This window comes from Centropristis striata, chromosome 3 (genome assembly GCF_030273125.1).
Source record: "Centropristis striata isolate RG_2023a ecotype Rhode Island chromosome 3, C.striata_1.0, whole genome shotgun sequence".
NCBI lineage: Eukaryota > Metazoa > Chordata > Actinopteri > Perciformes > Serranidae > Centropristis > Centropristis striata.
The window spans coordinates 32,908,197-32,931,701 of NC_081519.1; the positions used below are offsets into that span (position 1 = coordinate 32,908,197).

The following is a 23,505-nucleotide window of genomic DNA, read 5'->3' on the forward strand; positions in this document are numbered from 1 at the left end:
GGCTATTGGCTTGTTCTGCAGGATCATAACACTTTGAGTTTCAGCCAAAACATCTGGACGCTCCGATACTTAGAGACACACTGCAGTAATACAACGAGCTCTGCAAGCATTTGAGTGTTGGTTCAGATTCATCAAGCTCAGCATGTTTTTACAAGTTAAATTATATCAATTATGTCATCGTGTAGCCTGATAGCTTTCAGGAGATGTGGACTGAGGGACGGTGTAAGTGTTGTAGGTTTAAACCTGTTACATTTGCTGCTATTAGCAAAACCCCTGGATGTATTGAGAACTGAGTTGAGTTCTGTTTATTCCCCCATGAAAGTTGCTCAGTGGTGCATGAAGCCCAAAAAAGTTCAACTTCTATGCATAATAATAATTCCCATAAAACCTGAATCTGCATTTTTTTGGGCCCATGAGGAGGCGCACTCAAGACTTCTGCTGGTCGAGACTACTTTGGGTTTAGTGCTCCTCAAACTTGAATGTTAATAAAACGATTTGATCTCAGGGCTCTTCTAGACTCTAATAATGTTATCCTATCGAATGGATAACATTTTGACAGTCATACAAGTCATTTTGTGGGTTATGACATTTGAAATTAAATGATCCGCTGATTTACACGTTTCTTTACCGATTTATTGGGGCCTATAGCATCTCATGATGCACTGGAAATTGTAATTCCACTGTTTTACTGTCATGTCAAATCAGCTTTAACGCCTGGGGCTGTTTCTGGGGGCTTGACATAACCAGCCACAGTCTCTGACTGAACTCTCTGCAGTCGAGTTGCATTGTGGTTAATGTAGGCACCAGGTTTTTATGGTTTTAAGAAAGACTAATGTGTGAAATAAAAATGACAGAATTCTGGTTTTGCTGTATCAGTTTTTAAACGAACAGCGATGTCTCAAGAGTGCACTGGTAGGTCATAAATCAAGCCAGAAGTAGCATCATTTTCCTGTTGACTTAAATACAAAGTGACTTCTTTCTGCAACCTATGGAGTCACCCCCTGCTGGCCATGCGCCTTCACTCGGCAGCCCCGTGTGATGCCACTTCATGGTAGCACTTTGTGCAGCCATCCACTCAACCTTCTATCTGTTTGGATCATTTTTAAACTAGAAGTCTTGCCTGATGCGTTCAGCCTCACACTGAACCGTCCTCAGTGTTCCTTCAGATCCCGACACACTCCGGCGACCCACAGTGCACTTGTTACCCCAGATCTCTATCGGTGCTACTTGCCCGTGCGTCAGTCTTGTTATCAGGGCTGTTCGGTGACCCAGCCCCCCCTCCCCTCCTCCCCTCCACTCCCCCTGTGAAGTCACCCAGAGGGCCAGATCACAGCGAAGCCAACATGTGGTTTGAGTTAGCATCTCAGAAACAAGCCCTCCATACGTGGGGTAGTCTGCGTAGTCACAGAGCTCGTCGGTCCACATGTGTACTTATAAGTGTGTTTGTGTGTGTGTGTGTGTGTGTGTGTGTGTGCTTGTATGAATGTATGCCAGTTTCTGTGTGTGTTTGTGTGTGTGTGTGTGTGTGTGTGTGTGTGTGTGTAGTTCTAATCCTACAGCAGGAAGTAAGGGTCAATTAAAAAGTCAGCACATTGAGTCTCTGGAGACTCGACTAGAAAAGACCAAGAAAAAGAACCTGCTTTTTGTTTATTTCACTGATTCTGAATTATCTCTGTTTGTCTTCTTTATTCTGCCTCTCACACACAGACTACATACTTCTGTTCAATCTTAATATAAAGCAAAACTGCAGCTTTTCCATGCTTTTATTGCCCCCCTCCGCCTCCCTGCTGGTGGAGTGTGCAGCAGCCAGGTGGAGGTTTTGGCTTTCGTCAAAGTTTATCTGCACAGCATCTCAGGAAGCAGAGCAGGAGGGAGAAACGAACCAGCTCATTCCAGCTATTTTCTGCTTGTTTGATTATTTGATCAGCTGCATCACAACATCTGATGCTGTTTTCCATCCTCATTCCAGGTTCCACTTTACTAAAAGGCCGCTCGAATTTGTGACGGCTGCGATACGAATCTCGTAAAATCATTTTGTGCTTGAACAGAGCGACGCTTGTTTAATCTGAAGCTGAATTGAAGCAGACTAAACATAATAACACATGATTGAGTCGTGAAAATGAGTAACATGAAGAATGATGAATATGATAAAGTCCAACAGATAATATCAGCAGTTGAAAGGAATAAAACCATGAAAACATAACGCTGCTGAAAGTGGAGGATTACTCAGCACTTATGAAGAATGAGTCAGCTGTCAGCCTTCAGCAGCCATAACAAACATTGAAGTCAAATTTAAATTCTCTTATGGGGTTTTAAAGACTGAAACTCAGGAGGTTTTTGGTTCTGTGTGTCTGTTTGTCTGTTTGTCTGTTCATCAGCTTAACTAGTTAACATGTGAGTCGAGAAACAAGTGATTTTAAAGAGATTTCGTAGATATTTGGACATTTTCTCATGAACTCACATGGTTGAAAAAAATCTAACACACATATCTTCCATGATTCATAACCATTTTCTAAACATTTCAATTTCGCAAAATTATCTCAGAGGATTGTTCTAATGTGATCCTAATCATTTGCTTTTTTGGCTAAAAATCTGAGTGTTTAACTGATTTCTCAGGGAGGTAAAAAGAAAAACCTTTTGACATGCTGCATATTTAGATCAGGTTGGGTTTGATCAGATCCTCCCACTGGTCCGATTCTGAGTCATTAAAATAATGAAATATACGTCTGAGGCACTGAAACAGGTGGGGTATAGTTAATCTGACACTTTGTTTTTCATGAGCTACTTGATCCAAAACATGGAGGTCCTGTTTCAAAATATTAAGTTTATTTTTTTAAATTATTGATATAATATAAATGAGTTTAATTGGGGGAATGCATAGACTGTATACAGTTACTGTAATATTTGGGGGACCCCCCCTAAAGTCAATTTTAAGTTACTTCTCTTAAGTTTTAAGTAAAAAATGTAATAATTAACATCTGTATGTAAATACGTTACATTCCAGCATCACGATCTGCATAACCTGTGTAACAGCGTACACAAGTTTTTCTGTTTGTTTTTTGTTTTTCTTCAAATCTTCATATAAACTGTGTTTGGTAGTTATGTATGGAAGTCTCTTTTTTTTAACCCAAACACCCACAACTTTTTGTGTTATTCTGCACAAAATCCTTTTATAAATTATTTTTCCCATTTCTAGCCATGATTGTGCTGATTCCATAGAGCTGCAGGACTTATATTTATATAGATTTGATATATTGTAGTGAAATACAAGGACTCTGAGTAAAATGTAAAACGAGCAATAAAACAACATGAAACTGAGGTTTTTTTTGTTGGGAATCATTTAAGAAAAGTGATTCAGACTGGAGCTGAACTTCTCCCAGCAACTCATCAAACAGCCTCAGTGGTAACTGGTCGTCCCACCGGGACCAATCTGTTTGTTGGTCCAGCGATATATTTATCAACTCCCTGTGCTTCTCAGTGGCACTGATACCCTGACGACGTGGAGTCCGAGGGGTGAATGGATGGTTGAATGGACGGATTATTTATTTGACGGGGTTAAAGGTCACAGCATGGCAATGCGAGTTGGCTTAGCCTGATATTCCCAGAGATGGAGAGACCTGCGTCTTTATATACCTGACCTCCTGACGGGTTTGATTTGCTGAACTTGATGCACTGAGTGGGTGGTGTTGGAGCTCAGAATATATTCAGTCCTGAGCTTTTAGAAAGACTCAAGACAACTCTTATTTATTTTAAAGTATGGGTCAAAATTATGAAGTCTCACGTCTTTTGATTCTGTGTTGCCTGTTTTGTTTCTTTCTTTCTTTGCAGTCAGTTTTATTTCTATTGTATTTATTTTTTTGTCTTCAGTTGGAAACGGTCATTCAGAAGAGCGTGAAGCCGGACTCCACCAACATACCATCACACGTCGTACACAACCAAACGGCCACCATGCTGGAGATCGGGACGAACCTGCTCACACACACAGCGGAGCAGACTCGCAAACTCAACGTGGTGGAAGCCAAGGTAACCAATCCCCACGCTGCTGGAGTCTCATCACCGGAGATGCAGATTTCTGGATCTGATGTTTGATGTCTGTCCACCAGGTGCTGAACCACACGTCTCGAATAGAGATCCAGCTGCTGGAGAACTCTCTGTCCACCAACAAGCTGGAGAAGGAGCTGCTACTGCAAACCACGGAGATCAGTCAGCTACGAGACAAAAACAGGTAGAAACAAACTCTGAATGCTCAAACTCAAAAATACTCAAAAGACAAAACTTAGGAGCAACAAAATCTGAATAAGCCACATTGGTCAAGTTTGTGTAACTTAAAAGTAGATTCATGTGCATCTGAAAGCTAAAAAGTGCAAGAGAAGTGAAACACAGAGGCTTAAATTTGCCTCTAAACGTGAAGAATAAAGACATTTTTTCAGTGACTTTCTCTGATTAACAGTGTGTGTGTGTGTGTGTGTAAGAGGAACTTTTAACAGTGATTACATGACTTATGTAAAGCCAGCTATAACCATCTGCTTATATCTTTCTATCATTTTTGGATGTGAAGGGCTGCCGAAGAGAAGTCAGGTGAAGTGAAGAGTGACAAAGTCTGTGTAGGGAAATGTTTTTTTATCCAAACCACAATCTTTTTCTAAACCAAGAGTTTTTTTGTTTTGTTAAACTAAAGAAAACTGTAGCAGGGAGGAAATTCTCCTGATAGGACAGCAAGCACATAAGAGAAAACTTTCCTCCTTGTACACGTTCACCAGAGGAATGGGTGGGAAAATATAGAATTAATATTACTATTAGTATTATTATTATTATTATTATTATTATTATTGTTATTATCAAATACTACTGCAAAACATATTAAATGAATCAAATTAAAACCCCAGTTTGATGTTCTCTGGACTGCCACAAAGAAAAAACATTCAGGAAAATATATAAAAACAGAGATATCGTATTACCTAATTTCCTGTAATTTCTCTCCTGTCAGAATCTCTAAAAAGTAGCCATAGAAGAAGTATTCAGATCCTTTACTGCAGTAAAAGTACTAATACCACACTGTGAAAATACTACAGTAAAAGTCCTGCATTCGAAACTTACTGAAGTAAAAAAACAAATGTATCAAAAATGTACTTAAAGTATCAAAAGTAAACGTACAGACACTCAGATTATTTTACATATTCCAAATATATAATGGATTATTATTATTGAACATTTATGTCAAGAGCAATTAAAACCCCCATGAAAAGGCTTGTTGGGTTCAAAGGGTTAATGCGAAGAAATTGGCTTCGATTGTTAAAAATCCATTAAACTCCTCTGCTTCTAAAAAAAACAGTGGTCTGACCTCGTTAGAATCGTCATCTTCTCCTTCTCTGACCTAAATATGAGTTGACCTCGCTCGGAAGAAAAAAGACGAGAGCCTTATCAGCGATTTCACAACTACAACAGTGAGAATATTTGAAATACAAGCAAGTCATTAGAGATGATGGAAATACGTCCACAGCTGTTGCTGCGAGACACGCCAATATTTGGAATCACAATATTTTCTCTATTTTTCATGTTGAGGTGGAGTTGGATGGAGCGCCGAGTCGTAAAAAACACGCAGAGTAATTATCAAGCGTGTTCTCTGTTTACAGATATAATACAAACAGTGTGTGAGAGAGGTTTTCTCCTGAGTGTGCTCCCTCTTCTCTTAAAGAACTCTCAGACTGCATGAAATCCTCACATACAGTCAAACAGCTGTTACACTGGGTTTCATGGAGACGTTTTAGCTTCACATCATTCACATTCACTTGTCCAGTGGAGCGTTTAGCTGTTTGTTGAGCAGATGTTTGCCGTCGCTCACAGACCATATATCCTCCAGCTGTGTGTGTGGAGTGCTTCTGAGCTAAATGAATGTTTTTATTTGATCTTACTACAAACCTTTTTTTCTCATCTCATCATCATCTTCAGTTAGCAGGAACTGTTTGCCTAAAGTTTGCTCAACCTGTGTTCGCACATCTTCAGCAGCAGCTCAGTTCCTCTTCTATCTCTGCATTAAGTTTATAAAATGATCTTTCATTGTATCACAGCCTCTCCTGTCCTCTCCTCTCTGCTCTGTGTAAACAGCCTCTCCTGTCTTCTCCTCTCTGCTCTGTGTAAACAGCCTCTCCTGTCCTCTCCTCTCTGCTCTGTGTAAACAGCCTCTCCTGTCCTCTCCTCTCTGCTCTGTGTAAAAAGCCTCTTCTGTCCTCTCCTCTCTGCTCTGTGTAAACAGATTTTCAGTGAATATTTGTCACGTGACCGTTGGTCTCAGTAGAATCAATCATGTCTTCAGTGTCTCTGAGGAGCAGAATTTAATGTTTTTGACAGGATCTGGTTATTGAAAACACTTTATTTTAAATGATACATGTAGACTAAAGAGATTCTGATGCAAATATCAACATTTTAAGCTTTGTTTTGGTCACTTTTTCTAACGGAAGTGTTCATAACCGATGATCCGTTCAAGGACCGTCAAACTTAAACGATTATGCCTGTTTTCACAGCTTCTTTTTGCAATGGTGTATTTTTGGCAATTTTCGTAAAGAAAACATAAACCTTGGTACAACTTTTTGGTGAGTTTCGGAGGGCTCAACAATTCCAGATTTCTTTTCATGGAGAGTTACGTTTATTGAAATCCTAACACCATGAAACACTAAACATTTCCAGCTGGCAACATACTTTTATAATCAGAGTACACACACACACACACACACACACACACACACACACACACACACACACAGCCTGCATGTAGTTGGGGACATAAACTCATTAGTCTCACCCATACACACACACTGAACAGACCGCAGCAGCGCAGCGATCAGCGGCTCCTCATCCGTCTGCAGGACGCTGCGTCGTTCATGTGCAGGTCAGCATGTTGCATCGATCAGAACCAGCAGCTGATAATGTTTCAGCTCCTGGTGCAAAGCGATCACTCTCAGGTGTAACAGAGCGTCGTGATGACGGAGCGGCACGTCGCACTCTTCAGCTACACTTCAACACAAACTGAACTCCAGCTTCCACAGTTTGGTTTAGATATTAAATTAACAGATCTCACATTACATTTCCTCACTGATATTCACATTTTACTGATCTGCAGTAGATGAGTGTGATTTCAATAAAATCATGATAAGTCTACAGGCGGTAATGTGATGTTAAACAATGTATTTTCCTGATACTGGCCAGCAGTGTTTGACGCTGTTTCACCACCTTAAGTTAATTTAAAACACACACACACAGATTGCCAGTTATTCTGGGAAACATTAGAGAGAAGACAGATTTTCCCAGCCGACTCCTACAGACCTCCCAACCACATGTTCTGTTCTCTGCAGTCGTGAGTGTGAACTGGACATTGAGACACTTTCAGTGTCCGCTGCCACTCCTTCATCAGGTTTCATTCATTTGGCTTGTGTGTTGTTGATCTAACTCTATTTTCAGCAGCCCTCTGCTGGTTCAGCTGCACAGATAACATGGACTGCAGGCCGCTCCGGCAGAAAGAATGATGCTCGGGTTATTAATCTTAATTTCACTGTTTTACAGCTTCTCTAACACGAGAGAGTAATTCAGGAGTTACAGCCTCGGCTCCATTACCGACAGATTTGTAGAACAAATAGTTTGGATTTCTGTCCTCCTGTTGGCAAACACACAACCTGTGAAACAGTCTGGTGTTAATACGACACATTCCAGGAGTTATTCTGTGACGACACACAGATTTACTATCCTCCACTCATTAGTTTACTACATTTCCCAGAATGCCTTTATTCAGCTGCTGCAGCAGAGGAACTTTGAACTCGAGAAATGTGTAACCTCCTACAAGAAAAAAAATACAATGAAACACCACTCCGAGTTTCTTTGCTTGTCTTTCATTTGAACAATACTATATAATAAAACCTGTTCCGCAGACGTTTCTAAGTACAAAGTGCCGGGAAATAAAATGTATAATGACGTCTGTCAGCTCCTGCATACATATTCTGACACTTTTACATTAATATCTGCAGGATGCTGCACTGCTGAGAGTTCATTTGTTCGTACACTGAAAAAAAAAAGGTTTTCACTGTTAGCTGTTTTTTTATGTTTACATTTGGTGCTTATGTTTGGCATTTTGTGCCTAAACCAAACTACCATTTTGCTGCATATAACTATGAGGTGAATATTCATGTAGACTTCAACAGTTTTGGGAAGCACAAACAAGAAAAAAACACCATATTTATTAAGAACATGTTGGTTGCCAATAAAACATTAAACTTTTCTGTAGATTGTTTGAAAATATCACCTCAGGTTGTTGTGGTGATACGTTTAATGATATTTTTGGTGTATTTTGTTGACTCATTTCAATGATATATAAACTTGAGTCGAGTAACACAATCCAGAAAAAGTACCATTCATGTAATTATATGAAATATATATATGAGATAAATAGACTTTGATGAGTCAGTTTGCGTTCTATTTGATTTAATTAGATAAAGGGTACTTTTCTATTGTGTTAGAATTACTTGACTTAATTATATGGAAACTTTTTGTGTAAATTAAATAAGTAAACCTAACAGAAAATGTCTTGAGTGTCTCATGTGGTCTTCAGCCAGCTGTGTGTAAAATACACCCTGGAACTAAACTGATTTAGAGTGTAAAATGTGTATTATTGCGATGTGAATCTGCTGTTGGAGTGTTTAAAGTGTTTCTGTCTTTCAGTCGTTTGGAGAGTAAAATCCAGCTGTTGGAGTCTCAGCAGAGAGGAGAGCTGGAGGACATGAAGCAGGAGAAGAACCGGCTGCAGGTACAGAAACTGTCTGTTTAGACAGGTGTCCCACTCTGTTATACTAGATGTATTTAAACTGTAACATTAATAAGTTCAGGATGACTTTATGTGAATCAGTCAGCTGCTGTTTTACATTTATGAGGCTCTCAGCGAACAAGATGAAGTGTCTGACCTCATAAATGGTACAGAAGATTTATTTTACTGTTTCTACTCATTCAAACTCCTTCAGTCTCAGCTGGCTGATAAACACAAAGAAAATAAAGGAAATCACAAAGCTGAGAATCCACTCTAATGGACGCATGAACAAACATGATTGTTTTTGATCTGACGTGTGAAGGTAGAAACAGTTTTTTCTCTGTCAGTCGGTCGTCAGGACTCAGATGTCGGCCATCGAGTCTTTGGAGCGTCAGCTGAGAGTCGCCAGCAGCAACAACACGGCTCTGCAGAGGCAGCAGGCTCAGCTGATGGAGTCAGTACACACACTCATCAACATGGTGGCCAGTACGACAGGTACACACACACACACACACACACACTCTGTCCAAACTGGGCATAAGTTCATGTCTGGACAAGCAAAGGTTAAAAACAAGTCTGAACATTTATCACTTTTTAATTCACTTTTCTTTTTCTTCTTTCTTGTTTTGATAGACTTGCTGTTATCTGATGTCGCCTACTTTTATAATCTTCTAACTGCTTTTTTTCTCTGATAAATATTACTTGTTCATTTGCCTGCTGTCTGCTATGATTTTGCATCTTTGTCTTCTTGGATTCAGTTGCTCGGCTTTGTCTGTCGAAGCACTTTTGAGAGTAAAAGTTATTATTATTTTTATTATTATTATTACTAAATAATGAAATATGGTGAAAGGGCTGCAACAACTTATCGATTGAGTGTAGAATAAAGTGATTTTGAAGAAGTTATTATTTTAGCCTCATATTGGTTACTTTCTGGTTAGAGAAAGAACGTTTATTTATTAAGAAAAAATACTTTTCAGGGGGTTAATAATCGATAAATCAAATTCATTATCAACAGATTTTGTTAGTTGCAGCCCTTAAGTGGTGTGTAAAACATAAAATAATGTGTAGTGTGTGTGTGTGTGTGTGTGTGTGTGTGTGTGTGTGTGTGTGTGTGTGTGTGTGTTCAGGCTCTCCTCTCAGAGAGCAGATGTGGAGGGACTGTGCAGATGCCTATAAGGCGGGTCACTCTGTCAGCGGGCTGTACAACATCTACATCAGCAACAGGACTGACCCTGTGCAGGTACCACACATCTGTCTATGTCTTATTTATTTCATTCTGAACATTTACACAAAGAACAAAGTGACAAAGCTTGAACGGACACACACGACCTGACTGGAGAACACAGCTGGAACAATTAATCAAAAAGTTGATCTGCACAACAGTGATTTTGTTAATCGTGCAGCCATTTTTTTAATAAAATGCTAAATATTTTAGCTTCAGCTGCTCGAATGGAATGAATTTGCTGCTTTCCATCTTGTATGAATGACCTGAACAAAACAAGACACATGAAAGATGCTTTTGTATCATAACTTTTAATATATTAAACATTTCATCGATGAATTAAAATAAATTAAAATTAAAAAATAAACATCACAGTAATTGATAATAAAAAATATTAATTTGTTGATTTACCCGTTAATCCAGAGCTCAATAAAGGTGTGAAGTTCAATTATTTATAAAACTGTTACAGTTAGTTCTTGTATTGATTTGTAGTTTAAGTTAATCGGTATCAGTCATCTTATAAAATTACTAATATAGTTAATGGTTATTAAAAATGTATTTTGTCTAATCATCCTGTGATCATCTAACAAATCAGTTCTTTTTAACAGATTTAACTGATTAGATTATCAACTAACACAGCGACAAGTCTGACTGTAAAGTCTCCCTCTTCTCCTCCTGCAGGTCTACTGTGACATGGAGACGAGCGGCGGCGGCTGGACCGTGTTCCAGCGCAGGTTTAACGGCAGCGTTGACTTCCAGAGGAGCTGGAGAGAATATAAAATGGTCCGTTTGTCTCTTGAGAGCGACAAAATCAGAAATGAAAGGTTAGAATAGAAACAATAACGAGGCCTCGTCCATCCTGCAGGGTTTCGGGGACGTGTTGGGAGAACACTGGCTGGGTAATGAAGCGATGCACCTGTTGACCAGTCAGGGTCAGTACTCTCTGAGGGTGGAGCTCAGGGACTGGGAGGGAAACCCCGCCCACTCCCAGTACGACCGCTTCACCCTGACCAATGAGAGGCAGCAGTACAGGTAAATAACTCACTACACACATTTACACCACTGTGATGTATCACCATTTTTCAACTGCATGTTCTGTCTCCAAAGGGAACTTTGTCTTAACCCTCAAAACCATGTTGCCAAAAATATAAAATTTATCATAGATAGAAACTGTAAAAACAGGCATTATCGTTGGAGTTTCTCTTACGGAAGTTTCAGTTAGAAAAAGTAACCAAAACAAAGCTTCAGAATCTCTTTATTCTACGTGTGTCATTTCAAATTAAGAGTTTGCACAAACCAGATTATGTTGAAAACATTGCTGAGACGAACGGTCACGTGACAAATATTCACTGAAAATCTGTTTACACAGAGCCGAGAGGAGAGGAGAGTCTGTTTACACAGAGCAGAGAGGAGAGGACAGGAGAGGCTGTTTACACAGAGCCGAGAGGAGAGGAGAAGAGAGGAGAGGCTGTTTACACAGAGCAGAGAGGAGAGGACAGGAGAGGCTGGGAACATGAAAATACTTCAATACGTACAATATGTGGAGACACAATTTTTCCCCCCAACATTCTGGACACTTACATTTTAAAAATAATTTATCAGAGATTCAACTTGTGTTTCTTCTTTTTTTCCGATTTCTGTCAATCTAACTGTGTTTTTCTGCACAACTACATGTTTGAGTTGTTCCCACTTCTAGCCATGATTGTGCAGATTCCATAGAGCTGTAAGACTTAGAGATTTATATAGATTTTATATGTTGCAGTGAAATACAAGGACACAGTGAGTAAAATGTAAGGAAAGCAAAAAACTATGTATTTATAATTATTTATATTATTTTACATGCACACCACAAATGCATACTGTCCATGTAAAAGGCTTAATATTAAATGTATCAGCAGCCGATGGATGACGTTGTCTCCTGTTGTCAGGTTGTATCTGAGAGGTTACAGCGGCACGGCGGGGAGGCAGAGCAGCCTGGCCACCCATGGGACCGGCTTCAGCACCCGAGACCAGGACAACGACAACTGTGACCACTGCAAATGTGCCCTGATGCTCACCGGAGGTAACGGCTCTCCTCAGCATGAAACGTTTCTGATGTTAAACACATTAAATACTAATGTAATGAAGTATTGAACCACAATAATAATAACACATTGATTCTTTCAATAAAAAGCTTGTTAAATAGTCATTAAATATAATCCATTATAAATCTCACCAAATAAGAAAATACTTGATGAGTCCAAAAATACATATTTTTCTTGTTTGAGGATCAAAATATTTTCCCAAAGTCAAACATCTGTGTCAGCGCACTGCCCTTCACCTCCCGTCACCGCCAACACAAACAGCTCGGCTCCTCCTCCTCCACGGGCCGCCATTACACATTAACTTAATCGCCCTCCGAGGAAAAGATCACTGCAATTTACAGAAAGAGAAGAAAGAGAGGCGAAGATGAAAAGGGAACAACGGAGGGAGAAAGAGATGAACAAGAAAAAGAGACAGTGCAGAAAACAGAAAGGGAGAGAAAGAGATGATGTTGGTGTTTCAACGAAAGATTAAAACAGGAAAAAAAGCGAACATGCACTCGTCCACTGGGTGAAAACGAACAGAATATTCCTTGACAAACAACCTTCTGCAGCCGTAATAACTGATAATGGCTTTTTCTCACAACCACCATCAATAACAATTAGGTGGTTTAAAGTGCTGAAACGTTGATATGGTTAAATCAGAAAACAGCCACATCAGCTGATTTTATGTTGCTCATTTGGTCATTTTGGAAGGCAGTCAACTCTTTGGGGCTATTTTGTCCTTCTCCACTCCTATTCATTATTCCTGTATATACCTATTGTTGTATATACGTATGTAATGTTACAGAGATCAATTAATGATTTACACTACCTGCCGCAGCTTCAAATACTCTCACACAGACATATCAAATCAAATCAAATCAAATCAAACTTTATTTATATAGCGCTTTTCATACATAGAAATGTAACACAAAGTGCTTTACAAAAAAAAAGAATAAGAATTAAAAACAGACAATAAAATGACAAAACCCACCCCTCCCTCCCCCACATACACATCTGTATGTATAGAAACTAGAGATGCAATGAGGTATCAGGCAAACATCTGTAGCTGCTGATATTCGCCTTGTTGACTGCAATGCAAAAAGGGTAATAAATAATAACGCAAACAGCGATAAAAAACATTGGTACTTTTCCTTCTGCCTGTATATACCACTTAGAAAATGTTAATCGTGCCATGTTGGTGTCATTTTTTCAGCACAACCTCACCTATATGACCTGATTATTATTTTATTATTCTGACTCACTGGATCAACATTTTGAACCCAAAAGGAACAACATTAAAAAACATAAAATCAGATTTTGTAAATGTTTTTTTACTCTCAGAACACAATGATGCTCAGTGAAGAATTTTAAATGTTGGTTCCAAATCTAACATCTAAGAGGTAAAATGAGGAGAACATCTTGTTCTATATTTCATACTAAATATGACCTAATCGTCGGTTTACTTGTTCTTACTTGCTTACTTGAGTTTGGAGACAGAACTTTAGAGGGAAGCTGAAGGAAGAAACACGCTGCTGAAGGTTTTACAGCATGATGTCATGAAGAAGTCATGTGATCAGATCTGTGACTCTAGAGGGTTGTAACAGTCTAGTTCGTTGTTTCAGAATGAAGACTTGTTAGCTCCTTGTGCAGGTAATTAAACTGAAACTGAGTCTTCAACTGAACTCAGAAAGAGTGAAAAAAGAGAGGAAAGGTGATGAAGAGAGAGAAAGAACCAATATAATGAGGGAAAACTTTTCCGTGTCATCTGATCTCCATGTGGCCCCCCTCCTCTCTCTCTCCATCAGGTTGGTGGTTTGACGCTTGTGGTTTCTCCAACCTGAACGGTATTTACTACACCGTCGGCCACAACATCCGGAAGCTCAACGGAATCAAGTGGCACCACTTCAGAGGCCCCAGCTACTCCCTGCGCTCCACCTCCATGATGGTACGACCCTACGACTTCTAACGTCAGGATGGTACGACCCAGTGGATCCCAGCCCACGACCCCTCGCCTCCACCTCCACGATGGAACGACCCTCAGCCTTCAGACCTTCAGTACCATCAGAGTACGAACCCTAAACACCTTTCTGATGATTTCAATCAACACCTATTGCTTCGTGGTACAAGCCAGACTTTCCACAGATTCACAGCCAGAACGTCCTGTCCTGGATCCACGAGGGTCTGGTTATGCTTGAAAAATAAGAGGAAAAACAGCTCATGCCTTGAGTTGTTGAAAGGCAAAACAGTTAAATGACTGCATTAATTAAGAGCTTTATGCTTTAATTCACACACACACCATCTTAACCGCCAGCAATATGTGATTCAGTGTCTTGCTGAAGGACACTAGGAATAGTGGACAGGAGGAGCCGTCTGAGCCGTCCTGCAGCCACACTCAGAGGTGAAGACATCACAGAGGAGTGAGACGCAATAAATGTTTAAGCAGCGCTGCACACTTTCAGGCCGGCTCTCCTGGAAGAAGTTTGTTGTGTTGCCGTTGTTTGTACATTAAAAATGACAGAAACAGTTTGTGGAAGAATGACTGATCAATCACTGCAGGAAGTTACTGAAATGCGGGACAGCCGTCAGCCTGAAGATCCTTCAGTATCGAGCTGGTACAAACCTGCAGAAGTTCCTCCTGATAATTACTGACAACACTTCTCAGCTCCACCCTTCCCTCAGACTCTCCAAGACCTTCCCTCAAGTCTTGCTGAATATTTTGTTTTCATCCTGGATCCATAAGTTTTTCTAGAAAACAAGTTGGAAGGTGAAGGTGTTTATGGTTAAATGGCTACTTTTACTGTATATCCTTCCAATGCACTTTGCAATTTGCCTCTCATTCACATCAATAGTCGCAAGCTCCCATGAAAGACATGTTAGATGTGGGAATAATGGGGCTCATTTTCAAGCAGGCTCTCTTGGAAAACGTTCATGGTGTTGCACCTGGTTGTACATAAAATAATGATGGACGACAAAAAAAGAGTTTGAGAGGCGTTCAAACCCCGGCTCCCGTCTCACCTCCACACCAATCACCATGAGAAGTACCAATCAGATTGTCGGTTACGGAAAGTTACACAACTGTTGGATGCAGCCGCCTGAATCCCGATGTGGGAGGATTCACTAGAGAGAGAGCGGAAGAGTTGAACCTTCGGACCAGCTTCATAGTGCAGCCTTTATTACTTTCTCTTGAATAATAAATGGTAGCATCTTTTTGTCTTTTCCCACATCTGGAGATGATTTTTCTGTCCTGACAGACATATGAACATAACACAGGTAACATCACCATGAATCCTTATATAAACTTTTTTTCTTCATGATAATAAACTGGTTGACTCTCACAGGTCACAAAGAAATGATGAGAAAAGTCAACTCTCTCTCAAACGCTTTGATACTTTAAATGTGACTTTAAAAAAAAAATGAAGCCAGCAGTCAGACCACTCAAGTTTACTCATATTAATGAACATTTGACTGTGATGTCTGAGGCCTTTCAGCTTCACAGAGACAAAAAGACAAAAAGAAAAGTCTGGTGAGAAGTGGAAGCCGCAGGATCAATCTGAGGATCAAGACGTCAAAGAAAAAAATCAAAGACGTTTGTTGGTGTTTTTTACCTTCACTGTGTAGACTGTTAATGAGACAGAAATGTACACAACAATGAATGGTTGAAGGACGGGCGACTATGAGACTTTAAGACATGCAGCTTCAGGACAAGAAACAATATTTAATCACAGTTTTGTGCCAGAGGTTGAGCGTCCAGAGCGTTCTGTTTCTGTTTCTGTAAAAAAAAAAATAGAAGGAACGGTTGCGAAATAATTCACACTAAAAAAAGGCCAAAATGAGTCTCATTTTGTTGTTTTCTGTTGGACAGAAAGTTGGAATAATGAGCAAAGAGAGAAAGAATGAAGAAATCAAAGCAGATACTCTCTGTGAGTCCAGATTCTGAAGCAGAGAAATGTTGCTTTAATTATCTTTATGACCTCCTCCAAACAACCTGATGATTATTTCCTTCTTTTGTTGGAGTCACACCCTCTCACTCTCATGGCTCCTCAAATCACTTACAGGACGTGTTTGTGTTCTTCTGAATTCTGTTTTTCTGTCTCTCACACGCTGATATTTAATATAAACTCACACCTGTTTCATCCTCTGATAAAAGGCAGAAACTGCTCATGCAGAAATCATAAATTCACATTTCAAGAGGCAACATTGAATAAATAATAATCTATCTGAATACATCCTGATGAACGAGGTTTCCGTGTGACAGAAGTCATTATTATCCTGCAGAATTCTCCTTTGTTTGCATATGAAAAATTCAAAGAAGTTTAAACTTTTTGATTATTGAAATGCACTTTATGGAAGAGGACGTGGTGACGTTTAGGACGGATGGAGTTTCATCTTCGCTCTCATTGTTTCAGTGTTTGTTGTTCTGTGATGAAGCTGTTTGAACATAAATAAAATTCTTGAGGTTTTTATTGTGCAGCAAAGCTTCTTCACTCCTCTCCACTGTAAACAGTCTGCAGCATTCTGTAAAATAAAATGTTAACAAATCCGCTCCAAGAGGTGCTTTCACAAAATTTTACTGATGTTAATTTGTATTTTAGAGTGTATGTAACTTGTCTTATCTGATTTTTATATGGACCATTAGACCACAGTTTTTGTCATGTATATTTACATTATTTTGATCCAAAACAATTTTTAAGTATAATATATATTGATAAAGAGACTCAAACTTACTTTAAATGTGTTTATTGATGGTAATTAAACCAATATTCAAACAGAAGAAGACTGTTTGGAAAAAAAGATGAATCCAAAAATACTAAACCGATGGAAAACAACTGTTACTTTTCAATGAAGAGAACGAGATACAGTTATTTTACCTTAACAGAAGCAGCTTTAATTCCCATGTTTCCACATGCAAGACATTAGTCATAACAATAGTAAAATAGTAAGGTAAAAATGTGTGATAAAATAAAATAATACATACATTATTTTATTTTATTATTAGTATTATTTTCTTTTATTACACATTTTCCATACATATATATGTACACATACACACACACACACACACACACACATATATATATATTATACATTTTATTACATTTTTTATTGATATATTTTTACAATAATAAAGTTGCACACAGATTGTGCAGTTTTAAAAACTCTTAGTTGAGTTCATTGCTCTGCCGCCACCTTGTGGCTGAATGATGTTACTACAACACAAGAAAACCGTGTGTGTGCAACATGACAGTGTTGGAATGTAACTAAGTACATTTACCCAAGTACTGTACTTAAGTACAATTTTTAAGTACTTTTACCTTACTTTAGTATTTCCATGTAATGCTACTTTATACTTCTACATTGCATCTCAGAGGCATATTGTTCATTTATCTGACAGATTAAGATTTTTAGATACTTTTTTTCGATCCTCGAGGGAAGCTCACAGAACTTACAATAAGTTTATAAGTAATAAAAATGAGCTCCACCTTAACCGACATAAATGTGATGAACACAATAATACAGGAATAATTGTATTCCAGTAAAATAATATTTATTCTGCCTGCATAAAAAAAATACTAATTCAATAGTAAATAACATGTAATATGAATACTTATTTTAAACTACAGCAGGTTGTTTATTTGACAGCTGTCTCTTCTCCCGTGTCCGTGACCTCAGCTGCCCTGATTTCGCTTTCCGCACGTTCTGTCCCTCCGCGGCTCCGGTAGCGGATATCTTCCGGTAGATAAACGCAGCTGAGCAGTGTTAGCGGTTTCTGTGAAGGTCGTGAGTCAAAACTGTGAGTATTCTCCAATATTCAACAACTCTATAGGTTCGCTGAGATCAGATTATAACGTGTGACACTTTCATACTAATACTAACTCTTGAATTTTAACATTTTTCTTGAATTTTTCCGCTTTACTCTGACAGTTAGCGACATCGAGCTAACAGGCTAACGTTAGCTCACCGTGCTAAATGCTAACTGGAAGCTCATCGCTCTTATTCATATTAATCTCAGATATTAGTTATTAGTTACGTTGTCGTGTTATTGTTTGTTAAACATTAAATCTGCCACAGTACAAATAACCGAATGCTTTACTTCCGCTATGCCACTTTGACCCTAACTGTTAGCAGTGTTTCTTTCAGTTATTTTGACTAAAATCCACCAGAAGCTGCTTTATTATTGTTTTAATTTAAAGTTTAGAGCCTCGGTGTGACACATGCTGCCTCTCACAGAGGTCACCTGATCCTCTACGTGCTTACATGACCTGGCAGCTCAGTGTGATGGCGCTCAGCCTTCAGGGGACACTGGGTCATTGATGATTTACAGCAACAACATTAATTAATTATTTATATTAACTGTGAAATCAGAATAAAAGAATAACATCTTTGTCACAAACAGAATAATCCACTTTAACCTACCGAACCAACGAGATGTTACAGGGCGTTTTTTGCTCCTGTCACGTTTAACTTAATGCGTGGCAAATATAATTTCGATTCATGGCCGCCAAGTATCGATATTTATGAATATACAGGAGATACTGGTATCATATGAAACTACACGATCTAAGGAATCTATAGGTACCATGAGTCAGGCTATTGTGTCAGAAAGTGATGAAATGCTGCAGTTGTTGTCGTCCATACATGTTTGATATCAGTTTAGTTTGACTGAATACTTTGTTGGTCAGTCTGTGAGTTTTACTCAAATTGTGGAGAAATAAAAAGACTGAAATTAGATGAATATACACTGAGAATTTTCTCTTATTGTACAAAACAATTCCTGATTGAAATGAATTTTGTGGACAGAAAATGCAGTTAAACAGTGGAATCCCAATGTATTGTATCGCAATAATCACCATATCGCGAAATGCTTAAAATCACAATAATATTGTATCAGGATAAAATCGTAACGTGGGGCCGATACGCTGAGCCCCATATATTATAAGTATTTCCCTGTTTCCAGCCTCTCCTCTCTGCTCTGTATAAATGGTTGTTTTAAATGACACATGTAGAATAAAGTGATTCTGACAGTAATATCACAATTTTAAGTTTTGATTTGGTCTCTCCTAAACACTTTTCCAAGTGTTGTGAATTTTGGAAGAAAATTGTCTCCACATGCTATACAAATTGAAGTATTGTTATGTTTCCAGCCTCTCCTGTCCTCTCCTCTGTGCTCTGTGTAAACAGAATTTCAGTGAATATTTGGCACATTCATCTCAGCAGAATAAATCAGGGCTTCAGTGTCTCTGAGGATCAGAATTTAATGTTTTTAAAAGGATCTGGTTCGTGCAAACACTTTATTTAAAATGACACATGTAGAATAAAGAGATTCTGGCAGAAATATCAACATTTTAAGCTTTGTTTTGGTCACTTTTAATAACAGAAAATTTTGAAACCAATGACCCGTTCAAGGACCATTGTTTACGTGTATAAAATATGCGAGTAGCTGCTAAATAAGCTTCCTTACCTGCCAAAATCAAAATATACATTACTGAACACAGGATGAGGTGAAAAACACTGTTGTTCTTCTATTTTTACTTTAGTTGATGTAAAACTTTTAAACCAATAGGTAATGATCTGTGTTTTTTTTTATTAATCACAAATGGCAGGTAAATTGTTTAATAACTGTGTCCCCTGTTACAATTAATTCGCCAAAATGCACTGTCAAGTACATTTTGAACTGCACAATGTCCTTATTATGTCTCTTGGTCACTATATGAATACACATCTGAGATATCTGTATCAAGACTGCTTATGTGAGAAAAACCTGCTGGTATGTCATTACCTCATTTTTAAAACACCCAAATATAGATATCAGTATCAGGCACATTTTTAGTCTGACTGTGTTTTTCCTCTGAATAAATATAGCGAGTATCAACTAAGTCATTTTTTATGTGTCATGTTGACGGCACATATCTAAAGAATTAAGCTTAACTAATTAACGTTTAATCTCTGCAGGTGCTCCATCATGTCTCTGCCAAAGCCTGTGATGAGAGGTCTGCTGGGGAAGCGTCTGCGGTTTCACCTGCCCATTGCCTTCGCTCTGTCCTTAGTCGCTGCCGTTGCCTTCAAGGTGAGAGCGGAAACATTTATTGTTTTCTTTTGTGACCATTGGCTCTTTCTTTAGATTCTGATTTAACCGAACAGACATGTTTTTATGTTCACACAGTACGGTGTGACGGAGCCCAGGAAACAGGCGTATGCTGACTTCTACAAGCAGTACGACAGCGTCAAAGAGTTCAACGCCATGAGGGAAGCCGGCATCTTTGAGAGCGTGCGGCCCTCCGGGGAGTAAAACCCACCGTGAGTCTGGACTCTTTTCTGCACTTTTACCATTTAATGTCATGAATTGCTGTTGTAGAGATTCTCTTTGTACTTCATTCTTATTTTATTTTTAAATGCATCTAATTTTTTAATATTTTCTGTATTTGTTCGCATACTTGTTCTGACTGGGATAATATGCTTTTCTCCTTATTCGAAACTGTCACGCTACCGGGGTAAACATTTGATATGTATTGCTGTTCCAAATCAGACCTCTAGAGAATGAGGTCTGTGTTTTCTTGTGTTGTTTCCAAAAACAATGTCCATCACATGTCAGTCAGTCTGTCTGGCTTTTTTTTTTATCATCGACAAGCTTAATTACCTCATTAACTCATAAAATAAACTGCTTTCAAACAGCACAGAAACAAGATAAAATTCACTGATCCCGTCCTGATTGGTTCGTCGTTCCATTGTTCAAAAAGCTGGAAAAGAAATCCTTAATTCACAGTGAGATGTAAAACAACAGGCTGCTCCGCGGCCGTTTTCTCCTGCTGTCTTTCTCTGACGTTGTCTCTTTGTGCTCGTTGAATAAGAGTCTAACTGAGATATCTCTACTTAAAGCTGACAGTTTTTCAGGAAAATATCACCGGCAGCAGGTGGGGTTAGGAATCATACCAATGGTTTTGTTTCTTTACAAAAATAGTCACAGGCAGATTCCAGTGCTTCAACGGTAATATGAATGAGGATCTAGCAGCTTGCCCTCATTAGAAAAAGTAAAGGAACACCATGACAATGTGTTTTTTTAAAATGTTTTGTGACGGCATTTTTGCACTCAAAACATGAATGGGATGTGACAGGAGTCGTTCTTCTGGGATTTGGGCCAGACAGGATTTTTTATGGAAGTGGGATGAATCCTGCTGCTCAGCATGCAGCTGCACACGCTGCATTGCAACATGGTGCATTCAGGTGCAACGTGGCAGACGGAGCTCTCTTGGCCGTTCTTTGGAAGCAAACAAATAAATTCGCAAAAATTGACAGAAATTGGCCCAGAAAAAAAGCAAATGCAGATGCACTCAGCCAATCGCCAAAAAGAACCCCAAACCCAGCTCAGACTGCAGGCGGGAGACCCAGTGGTTCAACCCACATGTCTGCAGCATCCTGTGGTCCAGGATCAGACCCCCGATGGGGTCCAGGATCAGACTCCTGATGCTGGACTTTGTGTCAGCTAAATTCAAGCTGGTACAGTCGTTACTGATCTGTGTCCTCGGATCGTCTGTCATTCTCAACTTTTTCACTTTGGCTTTTTTTATTTGCTTAAAACAGATGTGACTTTGCGTTATGTAGACTACCAAAATAACAGCGATAACTTCCTTCCAACTCTGTTCTGACTAAAAATGAAGCAAGTAAATTCGTATTCTTTGAATTCAGGTATTAAAATATAGATTACAAAACTGTAAAAGAAAAATTGCTATATTTAAGTGAAGTGATTTTTCTTTTCTTTTCCCACCTCTAATATTTGTTTCTTATGTACATCACCGTATGTCTCCTTTATTCTTTTTAACATAGTTGCATAGTAAAGCTGCAAAACTATTAAAGCGCTCAAACTGAATGAAGCTCCGACGTCATCGGTGGTTTCTGATTTGATACAATCTCACATTCAGTGAGCACCTCATGTGTCAAAGACTCAACAGGCCGCATAGACCAGACAGTCTACACAGTTAAATATCTGTTTCTAATCCTGTTTTCTCCCACCAGCTCTTCTCCTCGTCGTTCATTCCTGGCCTGAGGATGATTTCCTTCTTGTCCCCTTGGATGTTATTTACTGATTTAGACGTGAACATCGCTATGCTGTTTTGTTCCTCTAAATAAAATATTCTATTAATGTAAAAACCCTTCTGTCTCTGTCTGGTGCTTTCAGTGTCTATCAGGTGTCACAGACAACAGTTTAATAATATATCTCTGTTTTGTTATATGTCCAATACTGCATTACAGGGAAATCAAGCTGAGATGTTTAATTGTTAAAATTGAAAATAGAGCATACCCATAAAGTGGGTACTTCTTACTTCTTTAAATAATAAAACACAATAATTAGAAAATCTTGACCCTTATAAATCATATTTTTCTCTTAAGATAAACTAATATAAGTTGATCTTCACATTCTATATGCAAGCATCAGCTAGAACCTATAGCCAACATATATCTATAAAATAGTTATTTAAAATGTACTGTAATCATTCTTCCACCACTTCACACAGAAAATGTTTCCCCAAACATTTATCGCTCTTTATTTTGTCATGTAAGATCTCTTGTCTCGCCGCTTTATCTTCAATTATTTAAATCTCTTGCTGCTTGTAGCTTCTCTATTACCTTTGTGCCTCAGTGGGATATATCAGTGTGCATCAACAGCTCAAACATCAAGAGTCAGCTGGAACCGTGGTGGAAGTACAATTATTACATACTTATTTCCACTTTATGGTACTTTTACTGTACTACATTTCAAAGTAAATATTGTATATTTTAATACAAATTATTAATGCATTAAGCAATGATTACAGGTTATTGCTACCCAGCACAAAACTAACTAAACAGTCAAGGGAGCGGTAAAGAGTTCCTGTGTTCTGCAGTTTTCTTGACAATGATTTTGGTTATTATTGAGAAAACTGTGGAAAATGTCTAGACATCAGCTCTTAAATTCAACTCTTATGAGCTATTTTTGTTATCATTATATTTGTCCAAACATATGTACCTTTAGTTGTACCAGGCATTAAAATGAACAACAAACGGAAGAAAACAAGGGTGGTCTAAGAACTTTTTCCATGACTGTATACAGGTGCATCTCAAAAAAAATCAGAATATCATAGAAAAGTTTATTCATGTCAGTAATTCAGTTCTAGAAGTGTAAATAACACATTATATAGATCCATTACACAGAGAATGAAACATTTCATGTCTTAATTTAGTTAATTTCTTCTAATTATAATGATTATGGCTTACATTTAATGACGACCTAAAATTCAGTGTCTCAAAAAATGAATATTACAGAACACCATTTCCACTGAAAAGTATGTCCATCTATATGACTCAATACTTGGTTGGGACTGTTTGACTTGAACTACTGTAAATGGAGTTTTCCATCATATTCTAATGCAGGGATGGGCAACTGGAGGCTCGGGGGC

At 38.5% G+C, this 23,505-nt stretch overlaps 2 protein-coding genes across 2 annotated transcripts in view; both read left to right on the forward strand.

The window, feature by feature from the left end:
• angpt4 (angiopoietin 4) overlaps positions 1 to 14,042 on the forward strand; it is a 75,948-nt gene extending 61,906 nt beyond the window's left edge. Inside the window, exons 3-11 of the mRNA XM_059329773.1 lie at positions 3,868 to 4,023; positions 4,104 to 4,225; positions 8,707 to 8,791; positions 9,136 to 9,283; positions 9,916 to 10,028; positions 10,692 to 10,793; positions 10,876 to 11,042; positions 11,939 to 12,072; positions 13,882 to 14,042. Of these exons, the coding sequence (XP_059185756.1) occupies positions 3,868 to 4,023; positions 4,104 to 4,225; positions 8,707 to 8,791; positions 9,136 to 9,283; positions 9,916 to 10,028; positions 10,692 to 10,793; positions 10,876 to 11,042; positions 11,939 to 12,072; positions 13,882 to 14,042 (1,188 nt within the window). The remainder of the gene's footprint in view (positions 1 to 3,867; positions 4,024 to 4,103; positions 4,226 to 8,706; positions 8,792 to 9,135; positions 9,284 to 9,915; positions 10,029 to 10,691; positions 10,794 to 10,875; positions 11,043 to 11,938; positions 12,073 to 13,881) is intronic.
• Positions 14,043 to 17,711: 3,669 nt separating this feature from the next.
• Positions 17,712 to 22,221, forward strand: LOC131962832 (cytochrome c oxidase subunit 6C-1). The gene is made up of 4 exons (XM_059327925.1): positions 17,712 to 17,867; positions 20,027 to 20,141; positions 20,238 to 20,371; positions 22,085 to 22,221. The coding sequence occupies exons 2-3, from the start codon at positions 20,037 to 20,039 to the stop codon at positions 20,361 to 20,363; spliced, it is 231 nt and encodes a 76-aa protein (XP_059183908.1). The 5' UTR covers positions 17,712 to 17,867; positions 20,027 to 20,036; the 3' UTR covers positions 20,364 to 20,371; positions 22,085 to 22,221.
• Positions 22,222 to 23,505: the final 1,284 nt, after the last annotated feature.

What these genes read in the sequence shown, in the direction of transcription:
- LOC131962832 (XM_059327925.1), top strand. Translation starts at nt 20,037, where the DNA reads ATGTCTCTGCCAAAGCCTGTGATGAGAGGTCTGCTGGGGAAGCGTCTG. An exon ending in TCGCTGCCGTTGCCTTCAAG is followed by an intron (nt 20,142 to 20,237) that starts GTGAGAGCGGAA and finishes ATGTTCACACAG; the next exon opens with TACGGTGTGACGGAGCCCAG.